We start from the raw sequence: 15,392 nt of genomic DNA on the forward strand, positions 1-15,392 counted from the left end.
ATGTATCATTTATTGCAATAGTGTTTTATAGATTAAAGTCTCTTTTTTTTTGTTCAAAGTTATGGCTTTGAGGGTGGTTCAAGCATTTAGCAATTAAATATAATGTTGTAGCTAGTTCATTAGGATTTTGTAATTGCCTAACATTTATGTTATGATTTTGGGTTTTATTTCTGTCATGGCTGTTAGCAATTACATTAGTGGTTATATAGGAGCTTTAAGTTCTTCTAGCAGTCTATAATCACTCAGGAAAGGTTTTAGATGTTCTATCTAATTTATCATCATCACCTTTTCATCTTCTGAAGGGAAGAATGGTGTAAAGTTTATATAAACATATATATATACATACATATAAATATACATACATGTATATATGTGTATATATATATTACCCTACTTAGATAATATGGTAATTATAGCACTATAACATATAGACCATGTATTTAGAATTGATTCTGGTCCATTCATTCTTTAAACCCGAAGTGATACTATTTCCATATCTGAAGCACTCATATATACTATTATTATAGTTTTATTAAATAAAATATGATTATTTAGATAAATTGATGCCATTTAATGGAAAATAACACTTAAATTCATCTAGCAAGTAGGCTCATAGATATGCAATTTATAGAATATACATATTTTTTGTTTACTTAAGTAAATTTATGTGGTAGTAGATATGGCATCGGTAGATCTGTAGATGGCATTAACTGCTCCTGATCCCTTTGTATAAAGCGTTTCAACCGCTGCACATGCACAATCTCCGGAGGATCGGCCTGTTGGACGTCATGCCAAACCTCATAAACTTGCGGTCCAACTTGCCGTAACACCCGATATGGTCCTTTCCATTGCGCAAGGAGCCCCTTAGATAAACCACGTACCGTAAGATGGGGAAAATGGACTAACACTAAATCATTCACTTTGTACTCTGCAAGTGGACGATGATGGGAGTTGTAGCGCCGTTGTTGTCCCACTTGTACGCGGCCTAAGTGTTTGGCAGACTCTGCTCGGACAAGTGGAAGAATGCTTGTCAAATATTGATCCCATGACCTAGCATCAGGAGCTTGTGGCAATCGCGAAGGTAAACCCAGCTCCGTTGGTAATATTGGATCATGACTATATAGAAGTTTATATGGTGAAGCACTAATAGAACTTTGCACTCCTGTGACATAGGCATACCGAAGAGATGGCAAATAACCATCCCAATCCGAATGCTGAAAGTTCACATACTTCACAATCATCCCTTTGAATGTCCGAACGAGCCGTTCCACCAGACCATCTGATTGTGGATGATAAGCACTTGTAAAAGTGTGGCGTATCCTCAACCGAGACGTCAAAACATGAAATACCTCAGCCATAAATGCAGGACCATTATCCAAAAGAATCCGCTTTAGACAAAAATGTTGGAACACCACTCGATTGAGGAGAAAGTATCAAACAACAGTTGTAGAGGCGTTAGCAAGAGCACCAACTTCCACCCAACGAGTCAAGTAGTCAGAAGCAATAATAACATACTCATTGCCAGCAGTCGACCGTGGAAAAGGTCTTATAAGATCAAACGCCACCAACTCAAACGGACGGGAAACTGCAAGTGACTCCAACTGTCCTTCCGCAGCACAAGGGGGAGTATTACGAGTTTGGCACCAAACGCAACTACGCACATACCGGATAACATCACGTCGCATCTCTGACCAATAGAAAGACCTGCATAGCTTCTCGATCACACGACGATGTCCCATATGCCCACCTAGAACAGGAGAATCATGGTAGGCATGGAGAAACTGCAAAATAAAGACAGAAAGCACCACCAGCCGTAAATGATCATCAAGATCCGTCCCCACAAAATAAAGAAGGCCATCTTCAAGGCGATATTGAGAATGTAAATGCCGAAAAGGCAAGTCATCAGCAAGTGATGCAGGATCCTCAAACGCATCTCGAAGCCTTCGAATCCACGGCTCAATCTTTTGAGCCTCGCGAACCTCATCCAGAGAAGGTAGATTTTGCTCTACGCCTTGTGGACACTGAATATCAAGTACAGCAACCGCCGATGGCACAGAATCCTCGTCTAAAAAATCCACAGATGCTGGAACAACAAGCTCATCAGAAACATGAGAAGAGAGTGGAGAAGGAAGAGGAGCTTGAGAAAGGGCATCAGCATTAGCCATAGAACTCCCTGGGCGATGAACAACATCAAAATCATATATCTGAAGCTTTAAAACCCACCGAGCAGTACGACCAACCAGGTTCTTTCGCTTCAATAATGAAATAACGGCAGCATGGTCACCTTCAAGTAACGTCCAAGAACCATGTAGATATGCATGAAGTTTCTCGAAACCCCAAACTGTCGCTAAACACTCCTTGTCTGTTGTGGAGTAGTTCACCTCTGCTGGTTGTAATGTACGGCTTATATATGCAATGGGATGACACTGACCAGGCACACTTGGGCTCTTTTGCATCAACACACCTCCAAGACCAATATCAGAAGCATCAACGCACAAAATAAAAGGTTGAGTGTAGTCAGGATATACCAAAACCGGAGGAGTCATCAACAGCTCTCTGAGATCCACAAACGCCTGCTCACAATCTGAAGACTAGATGAAAGATGACGTTGATGACTTCAGCAACGCTCGCAACGGTGCAGTGCGATCAGAAAGATGATCCACACACTGCACCTTGCCCAGGAAGCGTTGCACATTATTCACACACTTCGGAGTATGGAACTTTAGAACGGCTACAAGTTTGTCAGGATCAACTTGCAAACCCTCACGAGAAATACGGTACCCAAGATAAGTTGTGTCCTTGGACCCAAACACGCACTTTGACCGCTTCAGCTTTAAACCAACATCCCGTAGCCGATCCAACACTTTACACACATCACGAATGTGCTCTGCCCACGTCCCCTCTGAGTGAATCAAGACATCATCAATGAAGTCAACAGTCACCTCTGGCATATCACAATGAACTTCGTCCATCATCCGCTAAAAAGTTGCTGGAGCATTGTTCAAACCAAACGGCATCACCAAGAACTCGTACAAACCAAACGGTGTACGAAAAGCAGTCTTAGGAATATCTTCATCGGCCATCGGTACTTGCCAATACCCAAAAGCAAGATCTAGCTTGGTGAACCAACAGCTTCACCCTAGACGATTCAAGAGATCAGCAGTGTGAGGAAGAGGGTACACATCCGAGATCGTCACTTCATTTAACGGACGATAGTCAATGCAAAAATGAATACTCCTATCAAGCTTCGTCACAAGATGAGGTTCACATGCCCAAGGACTCCGCGACTTCCGAATAACACCTTTCTCCAACATCTCCTTGACGTTTGCATGTAAAATCTTGATCTCCTTAGGTGACCAACGACAAACAGAAACCTTGATTGGATGAGCATCCCCGGTTGGCAATCTTGGCCCCAGATGATAGGTCAAATTCAAAGAGATCAAAATACTCCTTCATGAGCCGGTCAACAGCTGCAACACAAAGATCATCAGAGGGATCGGAAAAGGGAAGAGCAGAACAAGATGGAAACACAAGAGAAAATAGTGGGGAAACAAAAGTAATGGAAGCAGAGGTAGAAGTAGAGGGACGAAGAGGTACGAAAGTGAGAGGAATGGATGAAACATAAGGAAGTATAAGACAAAGGGGAGAAAGTCACACTTGGCATGATTGCGCTGCAACCAATCCATACCAAGAATGAGGTCAAAAGCTTGACTTGGCACTACCCACAAAGACTGCAACTCAAACTCGAGATCGCCCACACGCACAACTAGGTCCGCTTCATCTCGTGCACATGCATGTGTATGGCCGTTGCCATAAAGAATGAAAACTGGATCTGCCGCATGATGCAACTGTAGATGACAACGTGTGGCAACAGGTCGAGCAATAGAAGATAAACTCGAACCTGTATCAACCAATACGGAGAGAAGAATAGGAGACCTCTTGTTATAAAAACGAGCTTGGAAAGTAAACACTGGATGAACCGGTGCCGAGTGAACCCCTTGATGATACTCCCGAAAGAAAGATGGAAGGGTCACTAACTTATTTGTGCAAAGTCCCTCCGTTACTCGCGTGACTCCTCGTTTCCCGGATGCACCTCGGTGTCCAAACCTTCCACCACAGCAGCACCAACAAGACGTTGCTGACGCCAAGATCTCCACCCAGGAAATGGAGGTCGCCAATCCGGAAAACGTCGACAACGTCGATAAGTATGACCAACTTCATCACACGCCTAGCAACGAACATCACGGCCACAACCACAGCCTTGCCCTTGTCTTTAGACTCGAGTAGCAGCAGCATCAACCTCCATTGGAACAGGACCATCACTCATAGGAAGTGGAGCTAAAGGACGTGGAACGAGAAGTGGAAGAGGCGATGTCTCATAATGTTGTGCCAAGCGAAAAGCATCGTCAAAGGTGGCAGGAGTAAGTGCATGCACAAGTACTTTGATATACTCAAATATCCTAATATATTCTATTATCCAATAATCTTTAATTTTGAAATTATAAATATTTTATAATTTACAAACATTTTAAAACACTAAGTATAATATCAAATTAATTTTTTTTAATAGTAAGTTTTCTAAATTTTCATTTTGCCAAGATTTTGACAATTGGAAGGAGGTGCCCAGGCCAATTTCAAGGGTTGGCCATATTCTTAAGACATTGAGGTAAGAGTTATTTTTACCTCTTGCCATCCATTTACTGGCAGCACCAGGCCCTTCTCTTGTTGAAGGTAATAACACTAGAGGTACAACCTCCTCGGCACGCACCAAAATCTAGAGTACCTTGGTATACTTGAAACTTGGCGCCTTCTTCTTCACCACTCTCACCCATGTCAATGCTACAGCACAAAAAGGACAGTTCAAGATGGACACTTCCAAGTTCAAGATCTGGATCATGGCATCCTCAGCTGTAACCCTTCTAAGTCCATACATCTCATTCTTCCCTCTCTTTGAATCTCTGGCACTGGTGGAAAGCCAAAATTTAGAACGAAAGAAATAACTGGATTCTTTTCTTTGGCATCTCCTAGATCGTCAATGCGACCTGTGACTGAGACAATAGTCAATTGCTTCATGCTGTCAAACAACGACGTGATTCTTTGCAAATTTCTCAGTGTTTGATTCCATCTGGAACACAATGATCTCCTGGCCAGACAGAGAATCTCGCTGGAAATCCATGTACTTGATAGCTTGTGCTCTAGAGGAAGAGAGAAAGGATTGTATGCCCTATGGACAAGGAATCCAATGTGCTTTAACTCCTAGGAGCTTGCCTCAGCCAGAGCCGTGGCTGCCATGGGCAAGAGATTTTCTGCCGATGCTATAAAAATGCCCTGCCTAGGAACTTCGGTGTCAGTCAGGGCACAAGGAGTAGGCGTAAACTTTGGAAAATTTCTAATGCATGGTTTGAATTTCCTCTCAAACAGCTGCCTCACCCACAGCACGATGTTCTAGGCTAGGCTTGCAAGCATCTTCCAAACTCCCCCAAGCTGAAGTACATTTGGATGAGCTGCCTCCAGGTCATGGTTGAGAACTTCTTGAAAGTTAATTTCTGTTAGGGTGGGCTGCGAGGAGAGCTTTTTGATTGCTGGAGCTTGATCGCCAGATCCAGTGCCGCCATGCCAAATCTAGTGCCACTATGCCTGCAGCTCATGTGATTCCTAGTGTTAGTCACGATTCTCACACTCGGTTTTTTGTGTTGCAGTTTAGGATGGGGAGGAGGAGCATCAGACCGTGGAAGGCATGGTGTGTGCAAATCCAGATATTCCTAGAAAGCATTTACATAATTTTCATCAAGTTGAGAAACTATAGGTGAGTGTTGAGGGATCAGCAGCTGAAGAAGCAACAGCTAAGGAAGTAGCAGATATGGAGCAGTTTGAAGATTATCCAGCGTTAATGCAGAAAACAGGATGCAACTGGACTTCAGTTGAAACTCATGCTTTGATTGATCTGAAGAGGAGAGTATCTTGCAAGGTAGAGCCTCTCACCTCATGAGAAGTGTCAACCAGCTCCAGCTTGCTCGACAACTATTGCAGCAAAGCTTGCCAAGAAAACTGGGTGTGATGGAGATTGTTATAAGAGATATTGGGAGAACATTATGCATAGCTACAACACAGCTAAGGATTACAACCACCAGACAGGAAATGCCAATTACTTCACTCTCTTATGGAATACTGTCAAGAAGCACCAGTACTGGAGCAAGATCTGTTTGATGCCATTGATGAGTTCTAGTCAAGCCATGGGGCCATTCGTACAAGAAATCTCCTTGACAAGGATGAAAGAATGCCAGAATCAAGCACAAGAGAACATGCGAATGCCATAGCACCAAAGGAAGAATATGACAAAGTTGTATCTAGGAGATTAGGCAAGTGGAGGCTCTCAATCCCTCATAACTGTTCTCATAGAAGGCAATAGAAAAGGCTTCATCCAATGCACACTTCTTATTAGCTTTTGAGAAGGACTTTATTATTGTTCATCACTTACTTTGAGTTTGGGCCAATGTAAGCATATTGGATTTAGCACTTCATCTATATGGTGAAACTTTTAATTATGGGATAATTACTATCGATTAGTCATATAATTTATCTCTCTTTTAATGTTCTTAATTCTATTAAAAGGGCATGATCATGTAAATAACTCTAACTGCCTATTTATAATAGTCTATCTAAACTTTACCAACAGGTTTAATTTATTTGCTCAAGAGGATTAGAGCTTTTGGTTTCTCACTCTATATCATGTATGGGTAAAGACATATAATCTTTTGGTAAATTAAGTGATTCCCATTGTAGCAAGGGTGGCTAACTCCATTAATTATTCCTTTGTTAGTGACAATCATAAAGTGTCTGAGCGTTAATGTATATTGTGTATACAAAGAGGTAATCATTTAAGTTGGTGCAGAATATCCAAAAGGACTCCAATGTGTTTGATATAGTCTATAGTCACAATGTACAAGACACTCATACTTGATATCCTTACTGTTTAGTGATACTCTTTTGTTATCTAGATTATAAACATAAATACAAGCTACATTACAAGTTGATCAATATTGATGGCATAAAGTGCATACTACTTAGGAACCATGAATTCAATTAGATACTAGTGTAGAAAGTGCAAAGTGCATACTACTTAGGAATCATGATCGAACCATTTCAACATAAAAGTCAATTAAATTCAAATGCATAACTACTTAGTAACCACCAGTTCAACTACAGATTCAAATACATAAAATGGATAATTCTTTGAATTTACAGTGCATAAAATACAGCCTACTTAAAACTAATTATGATGCTGACCACTAAACAAATGCAAACTAGACTAGTTCAAGTATGACCATCTTAGTAACTAAGAAAGGCGAGATGTACTTGACTAAAAATTGGCTACTAGTTGCCTTTTGTCATCTGTTAACTTCACTACATATTACTTCCTGCCTTTTAGAGCTCATGATCCCTTGTGCTCTACAGCTTCTAATCAACAAGCTCTTGTAGCAAGGAAATTATTATGATGGTGAGTATTTCACTTTTCTCTTGCCTACTACAACAACTAATGTAGCACAAGCTGATCATCACTGTGGACATCTTTGATCTCCTCACACGCTTTCCCAACATTTGCCACAATTTCACGGCAGATATTGCTCTCTTGATCCAAGAATTCTATACAAATACGAATCAAGAAAAGCACAATACTCAAAACTAAGAGAGATTACAGACATACCTTTTGAGAATCCCTCACAGCAGTGATCAAAGCAATTGCTACCTTTTTTGCCACTACTCAAAGAGTGTTTAGTGGTGGCATTCGTCCATCGGTCCTCCTCTCTTTTAGCTTTCCACTGACTAGCTGGTATAGCTCGTCATAGCGGCCGCCATAGCTATGGCTTGCATTTATTTGGCTGAAGGGTCCGTGAAAACAAACGCAATGGTGTGGCTTGACGATGACGAGTTTTACTCTTCACCAACCAAACAATGGCTGGGACAGACGAGGGGGATCTTTGTGCCGCTTCTGGTCAAACGAGATGACTTTGCTCCCGCGATCGAGGGGCTCAGGACTGGCGACTGTAAGATGGTTGATGGGCAGCTCAAGTTTGGAGAGATTGATGAGGAGATTGTTTCGCATGGGCTGCTCCGATTTTAGGTGAGTCTAGCCTGATTGCCTGTAGTTTTGTTCTCACTTTGTAGACACAGGTGAGGGACACTGGTTATTGTAATTATCAAGACCTGGTAAAATCCTGAATTTAAGAAGGGAGTGATGGGACTGAGTGTTTTAGAATCAGAAAGCAAGAGTGAGAGTTTACAGGGAAGGCTACTTGCAGTCAGCAAAGTCGATCATACAGAAACATCCTATATAATGACGCTTTCTTGTAGAAATTTGTTTCATTTTTTAAAAGAAAGAAAATAATTTCCGGGTCGGTTTACGACTTCAGTGTCTTAAGATGTATGTATCTACCTCGCAAAAACACATTTGTGTAAGCTTTGCAATAAGACGTGAGGAGCAGTGTTGGAGGGGTCCAGCTCAAAAACATGCTTTGCAGCATCCTCTCCAACACCAACATCACACTGAAGCTTGCAAGCTCCAAGGAGAGCTCCCCAAGCAACCGGACATCCTGGCAAAAAGCTTATAACCTGTTGAGCCTCTGTCAGCTGGCCAGTTCTCGCCAACATATCCACAACACAACTATAGTGCTCCCTGGCTGGATCTATCCCATAGTCAAGTTGCATGCTCCACAAACACTCAAGAGCTTGATCCATCCATCCCAAATGGCTGCAAGCGACCAACAAACTCATGAAACTTATCCGGTTTGGCCTCACTCCATCCACTGCCATTTCTTGGAAAACTTTGAGCGATTTGACACCATCTCCGGCGTGGGAATGAGCTGTGATCAAACACGTCCACGAGATGACGTCTCTGGCCTTCATTCTCTGAAAAACCTCTATGACTTTGGATAGATCTCCTTGCTCCGCATGCACGGATAAGATTGCGTTCCAGGAGCTCAGTGTCTTCTCTGGGATGCTCTCAAACAGAGACTCCGATCCATCCAAATCGTGAGAGCTATAAACGAGCACGGTTGACCAGCTAATTGAATCCCAAGCGGGCATTCGATCGAAGACAGCCTTCGTTCTTTTATAATCTCCATTTTGTACCAGGACTGCCATGAGACAGTTCCAAGCTACCAGGTTCCTCTCTGGAGAATAATCAAAACATTTTTTCGCAGATTCTAGATTGCAGCTCCGGCCATGGATGGCTATTCCAAGAGTGACCGATACAACACTGTGATAAGGCATCAAACTATGGATGTAGTTTGCTTCCTTGAGATTATAGTTGTGGTCCACGAAAGCTTGGATCAATGCTGTCCAAGACGAGTGCTCCCGTCCAGTGGAAATCGACTCGAAGGCTTCCTTGGCTTTAAACACGTCTCCACACTGCGCATAGATGCCTATCATCACACTAAAGGTGACGAGACTTTTCATTGGCATCCTTGAGAGAACTTGTAGAGAATCTCCAAAGTGACCGCTTTGAGCATATGCCGAGACCATCACATTCCATGTTACCACACTGGCGGCTGGAACTTGGTCAAATAATCGTTTTGCTTCCTCAACACGACCATTTGATGCAAAAACTGTGATAAAAACCGTAAAAGAGATAAGGTCCCAGAATGGCATCTTCGAAAACAGTGTTCTTGCTGTATTTTCCTCCTTGTTTTGGGCATAGACTTCAAGCATTGTGTTCCAAGTGATCACGTCTCGCTCTTCGATTTTTCTGAACAAGTCTCTTGCATCATCTATACTCAAAGACTTAAGGATGGAATTACAAGTGATGAGATTACATCTTGGCATCTTCATGAAAATATCCGACGCCTCTTTGTGAAACCCATTGCGGGAGTACATAGAAACAATCGTATTCCAAGTGATCATGTCCCTGGCAGCACTAGCACCGTGATCAAACAAGTGTTTTGCAGAAGCAAAGCTTCCTTCGCTAGCGAAAGCTTGAATCATCACATTGATGGTGACGGTGTCACGTTCTCGCATCTTCGAAAACAAGCTTTTCACTTGATCAAAATGCCCAGTCTTCGCAAACGCTGAAATGGAAGTGTTCATGCAGAGTGTGCTGTGGCATGGCACTCGCTCGATCAACACCGCCACCTTTTCTACAACGCCTCTTTGCGCAAAAGCTTGCAAAATGCACGTCCATGTCAGTGCATCCCTCTTTGACGATTCAAGAAACACATGCCACGCGTCATCCAGATGCCCCGCTTGGGCATATGCTGACAGTTTTGTGTTTGTAGAGCAAACATTGCATGGGATTATCTTCCTAAAAGCCTGTCTGGCATCGTTCATACTGCCACATTGCATGTAAGCTTTTCAGGCATGTCAAAGTCTTTGGAACTATTGAATTTATGGCGATTTGACGCCAAATAGGAGCAACACGACGTTTACAATCAACGAAGGGACGAGGAAGAGGAAATCCAAGAGTTTTTTACATTACACATTCTTAAAAATCAACGCCCGAGAGAATACACAATCCTATGGTTTAACCGGGAAAAGAATTTTACAAGACGGAAAAATCGCGGGGTTACTCTACAAAGAGGCGGGCGGTGGTGGCGAGGAGAGATCCATTCGTGCATTGTAGACCTTGTCTAGAATATCAATCACCTTGTGCCTCGTCCCTGGGCTCACATCCCTTCTTAGCAGCAGTAGCAATTTCCCAAACAATCCCAATCCGCCAGTCCTTTCCCTCATGGCGGCGCTACTCCTCCCACTGTCCCTACACACCGCCCACAAAATCCCCACCGCATTCGCAGTCGCGGAGTCCGACACCCTCAAAATCTTCTTCACGATCGCCGGGATCGCGAGCGCGTGATCATCGATCGCCGCCCGGCCCTCGGCGCAGCCACAGAGGAGCTCCAGCACGATCAAAATGTGCTCCGCCACGCCGCCGCTGGTGTCCGGGAGGAGCTCCACCAGCGCCGCCACGGCGCCGGTGCGCGCCGCCCTAGCCCTGTTCCTCAGTGGCAAGCAAATGCCCAGCAATGCCCTGAGGCTGGAATTCACTAGCACCTGGTTGCCATTCCGGCGCAGAATGGCGACAAGACCATCGATCACCCCAGCCGTCGATCCGATGGCGATCTGGGCGCCTTTATCGCTGGCTAGGCCATCTAGCACCGCTATCGCGCTCATCATTCCCGGCGGGGAACCCATGCACAGAATCCACGAGATCGAACGGAGGGGCTTGGGCGAGATTAGGGCTCTTCGCGAGTTGTAACTGGCGGGAAGATAGGCGAGGATGGCGATTGCCTCTTCAATCGGCTGGAGCCACGCCTTGTCCGGAGGATCCCTCGCGTCCTGGGGGTACGGAGCGCTGAGAACGCCGGACAGGACGGTGACGGCGCCGGCGTCGACGATGGCTCGGCTGTTCTTGGTGCTCTCCCGCGCCTTGCTCTTGAGCTTGGAGAGGGCGTCAACATTGGCAGGGTCTTTCTGGATCCTGTCTAGCAGGAGGAGGATGTGCGGCCTGTCGATCGGGCTGGTGGAGCTCCGGAAGAGATCGCTGGTGGTGGAATGGGATTCGCACCACTGATGGATGAGGCTCCGCAGCGCGTTGTTGGGCACGAGCGAGTGATTCTGGTGGAGCGGTTGCATCGTCGCTGGGCAGCAATCCTGGCCGCGCTCGAGCCACTTGTTGATGCTGCTCCGATCGTATGTCACGCCTGTGCAAGCGGTCACGGGATCCCGCATTAATTCCAAAGAAATTGGGCAGACAAATTCGGGTGGAGGCACTGGATGAAGATCGGTTTGATCCATCCCAGAGCGATGATCTACGAAGGAAATACCCAGCTCGTAGGGGACTCTGTGCTACTACTATGACAATGGCTGGATTGAGTGCCTAAAAGAGAAGAGAAGCGGTACCGGGAATCCACGAATTCTTCCCTCGCTCATCACGAATTTGTCCTCGCCTGGAATGGAACAGTATCCCTCGGTCGATCGATTGGCCTGTGCGAAGAGAGAAAAGAATAGAGACGCTCGAATTTGGCAATCACGAGAAGGAAAGCTCGGCGAGCGATGGAAAGCGAGGAAGGGGTGGCACGCCAATAAAACACCGCTCTTCCCAGCCCTAAAGGGACAATGGGAAGCCGGCACGAAACAGAGGAAGTGTTGACGTGGAGGCCCAACACGTGTGACGATGCCGGCCGTCCATCGGGCAGATCGACGCGAGAGATGGCGGCACGTGGTGGCCTGAAACCCCCTGTTGCGTTGACGCGTTTGCGTTCACCGACCGTAGACCGGAGCTTCGCCAATGGGGTTTCGACAGCGCATTGCCGGATAAGTACGTACGACAGCGGATATTTTACAATTCCCTTTCTCTAGAGGTTGCTTGATATTTCTTGAATACGTATTTCTTTAAAGAATTCTCCTTTTTGTTTGGTTGCTTGATAGTTGGAAAGTTTGATCTATTCCAGTATAGGGTGGGCCGTGGACGATGGAAGGAATGGCTTGCATGTCATGAGCGCCGTGAGAAGCGCAAAGAAGTTGAGGAAAAAGAACACGAGGTGATCACCTGTATCATAGAAGATTAAAAATTATAGACTTCCCAGAGATCATTCTAATGTAATCCTCTTACCTGGGAGAAGCCAAGTGTGTTGCCTTGTTTGGCACCACGCAAAGCTGAAATGCAAATCAAATTAGTCTCACGCGTGAAAGAGATTTTGCGCATATAATACACTTACACTGAGCCACCACCCGCGGGGCCAATTGCCTTGAACAGTGACACAATGCTCAGAGAGAAACCATTGGCGGCGCCTCTTTGCGCTTGTTTCTGGACAAAGCTACTTGTTTAGTATGACTGAATGGGGCGGGATTTTCTGAGACAATCGGCTTACCACTGAATTGTTGATGAGTATGAAGGAGCCCGTGAATGTGGCTTGCTGGAATCGAGCAAAATCAGAAGTAAAATCCAGGAGGAGCTTAACTTACACCCAGAATCAACTTGGTGATCGACGCGATGAGAAGTATCGCCCAGAGAGAGTTCCCGTGAAGTTTTGAGAAGAATGGATACGCCGTCAATATAGGAATTGCTACTAGCTGCAATGCAAGAGAATCTTTAGAGCGAAGAAAAAGGAACAAAAAAGTGGAGAGCTTACTGTTGGTACTCGTGTCAACCGGATTGGCCCGAGCCACTTTGCAAAGATAGGAAACAAAGTCAATTGGAACAAAAGCATAGACAAGCCTGTGAATAAAAAGAAAGAAGTAAACAATGACGATCCAGTCTAAGTGATAGAACGCACCGGATATTGCAAGAACTTCTCCAACATTGGAGCTCGTGAAACCCAGTCCACCGTATGATCTTCCACTCACGGCCCACAGCGAGAAGATCTAAATATTCAGAGTGATTTTAGAAAATCTCTACGATTGTCGTGAAATGTACCTCGGTGTAAGCTATGTCGTGTAGAGACCAGAGACAGTAGACCATTGTGGAGGAAATAAATCCCCAGTTTCTAAAGATGGATTCGGATTGCTTCTCCTTTGTATCACTCTCCACACTAATGGGATCCTTGCCTGTGTCCTCCTCATCAATTTCAAGGGAAGTGTGATCTTTATGAAGTGTTTCCTGACCCCCAAACACAGCACAAAAGCTTTTCCGTGATCTTTTGTCCCAGAACTTGGGAAATTAAGCAACGTACCGGCAAGTAGAAGCACATAACCAGTGCTATCAATGCGAACACAAGGACGCCAAGTGCTTGCAACAAGTAAGGAAATCTCGCAAACAAGCTCCCGGATTTGAAGATGTTTGGATACTTGATCGCAGGCTGTAAGGACGAGAAAAAAAATTCACATGAGATCACGGAACTTGAGAAATTCGAGAAGTCAGTTGCCTGTGCTAGATAGCCACCCATAGCTGGTCCGATAATAAGGCCAAATCCCCACATCGTGCTAACCTGCACTAGAAACATAGAATTTCAAGGCTTTGAGAGCAAAAGTTTACGCACCATTGACATGCTTATCGTCTGATGTTGCTCGCTACAGATCTCGGAAGCGTATGCCTGTCGATAAGCACAAACGTACTTTGATTGCTTAGTCTTGAAACTTTGATAGCTCACCTTGACGGTTCCAAGCATTCCATTGAAACCTCCCAAGAGAAATCGCGTGAGCAGAGCCATCCACAAGCTCGTGCTAAGCCCAAACAAGGTGTTGAAAACCACCCTGCAAGGAGTTCAGTTATTCTTGGAAGAACTTATGTCGATCGATGCTACGCACACTGAGAGAATGCCGCAAACCATGACCTTCCTTCGACCATATCTGTCGGCTATGACGCCCCAGAGAACTCCAGTGAGCATTCGCCCAATCATCAAAGATGATCCTGGACAAGACAACAGAAAAAGAGTTAATAGATTGAGTGTGCAGGACAAGTTTTGGCATTGCTTCGTCTCCCAGATCTCCAACTCACCGATCCATCCAGCGTAATATCCAATGTCCTCTTTCCGCTTGGCAACGTGTAGATCCTCTATCTGCGATGGAGAATCCATTAAAAAAAACTTACACAAGCGTGGCCGGTATAGTACACTACCATGAAGTAGAGGAAGGGGTAGACTACTGCGATTGGAAGCGCTGCCATTGTTTCAAATCGAATCGAGAGAGAGAAGATTAGGTTGTGAATGGAGAGAGCTTGCTTAAATCTTACCATTGGCGAGGATCACAAATCCGAGGAGAACGAGGAGCTTGAAGGGAACTGGCGCGTTCTTGTCCCGGAGATGGGCGACTCGGCATCCCGGGCACTTGGGGTGGAGCGCGGATGCCCTGCCGCTGGAGCCTGGGCGATGCTGGTAGTGATCGAGGAGCGGCTGCTTCTCCTCCGTCATAGCACCAAATCAAGAAAAACAACCAATCTGGATCCCTGAAGGAAAACTTTCAGCCACGAGAAACTCGTGCAAGTTTGAGATTCGTACAGAACTAGAACGGAGGGGCTGCTTTGACGGGGCAAAGAATTGAGCTTGCAGTAGTAAATAGTTCGATCTTTTCTTCTACACTCAATATTGGAAGGCTAAGTTTTACATCCAAATGCTCGGTCGAATTGTCGTGTATTCATTCATGGCGATTTGTCCACTTTGGTTCCACGGAAGGTTTTTCAACCATGTTTTTTCCGTGCGATGGTAGCCAGAGCTCTCAGAATAAATATTTTTCCCCAGAAAAAGAGGTAAATGTTCTCTCTCTTGAAATACTGTTTCTGTCATACGTAGAGTGCTTTCAGTCAGGAAAAAGGAAGCCAAAGGATTTTAGCCAAGCAGTTCTTTTAACTAAACAGATCATTTTCTTTAACTAGTACGACTTTGGGGATCTACAAAATCTCCCAAAGAATTAGAATTGATCTAACAAAGATGTTACGCCCGTCGAGCAAAACACTCTCGTGAAGC

The 15,392-nt window shown here is 44.8% G+C and overlaps 3 protein-coding genes across 7 annotated transcripts; all 3 read right to left on the minus strand.

The window, feature by feature from the left end:
• Positions 1–8,430: 8,430 nt before the first annotated feature.
• Positions 8,431–10,323, minus strand: LOC9631917 (pentatricopeptide repeat-containing protein At2g35030, mitochondrial). Its single transcript, XM_024665366.1, has one exon. It carries the CDS (start codon positions 10,321–10,323, stop codon positions 8,431–8,433), a length of 1,893 nt encoding a protein of 630 aa, XP_024521134.1.
• A 123-nt stretch (positions 10,324–10,446) lies between these two features.
• On the minus strand, positions 10,447–12,091 carry LOC9632389 (U-box domain-containing protein 31). Of its 2 annotated transcripts, XM_024665336.1 has the most exons (2): positions 11,893–12,091; positions 10,447–11,693 (listed from the first exon to the last, which is right to left on the minus strand). In XM_024665336.1, the coding sequence occupies exon 2, from the start codon at positions 11,623–11,625 to the stop codon at positions 10,564–10,566; it is 1,062 nt and encodes a 353-aa protein (XP_024521104.1). In that variant the 5' UTR covers positions 11,626–11,693; positions 11,893–12,091; the 3' UTR covers positions 10,447–10,563. The 2 variants fall into 2 exon arrangements, with proteins under 2 accessions (XP_024521104.1, XP_002991626.1); XM_002991580.2 differs by having other exon boundaries at positions 10,447–12,091.
• A 238-nt stretch (positions 12,092–12,329) lies between these two features.
• Positions 12,330–15,083, minus strand: LOC9632390 (protein ZINC INDUCED FACILITATOR-LIKE 1). Of its 4 annotated transcripts, XM_024665335.1 has the most exons (17): positions 14,928–15,078; positions 14,663–14,875; positions 14,549–14,589; positions 14,429–14,489; positions 14,239–14,341; positions 14,082–14,184; positions 13,971–14,024; positions 13,857–13,919; positions 13,665–13,790; positions 13,409–13,591; positions 13,269–13,356; positions 13,125–13,210; positions 12,958–13,065; positions 12,864–12,908; positions 12,711–12,799; positions 12,605–12,648; positions 12,330–12,541 (listed from the first exon to the last, which is right to left on the minus strand). In XM_024665335.1, exons 2-17 carry the CDS (start codon positions 14,838–14,840, stop codon positions 12,435–12,437), a joined length of 1,479 nt encoding a protein of 492 aa, XP_024521103.1. In that variant the 5' UTR covers positions 14,841–14,875; positions 14,928–15,078; the 3' UTR covers positions 12,330–12,434. The 4 variants fall into 4 exon arrangements, with proteins under 4 accessions (XP_024521103.1, XP_002991627.1, XP_024521102.1 ...); XM_002991581.2 differs by having other exon boundaries at positions 13,665–13,919; positions 14,928–15,083; XM_024665334.1 differs by having other exon boundaries at positions 14,663–15,078.
• Positions 15,084–15,392: the final 309 nt, after the last annotated feature.

This window comes from Selaginella moellendorffii, unplaced genomic scaffold (assembly GCF_000143415.4).
Source record: "Selaginella moellendorffii unplaced genomic scaffold, v1.0 SELMOscaffold_121, whole genome shotgun sequence".
Lineage (NCBI taxonomy): Eukaryota > Viridiplantae > Streptophyta > Lycopodiopsida > Selaginellales > Selaginellaceae > Selaginella > Selaginella moellendorffii.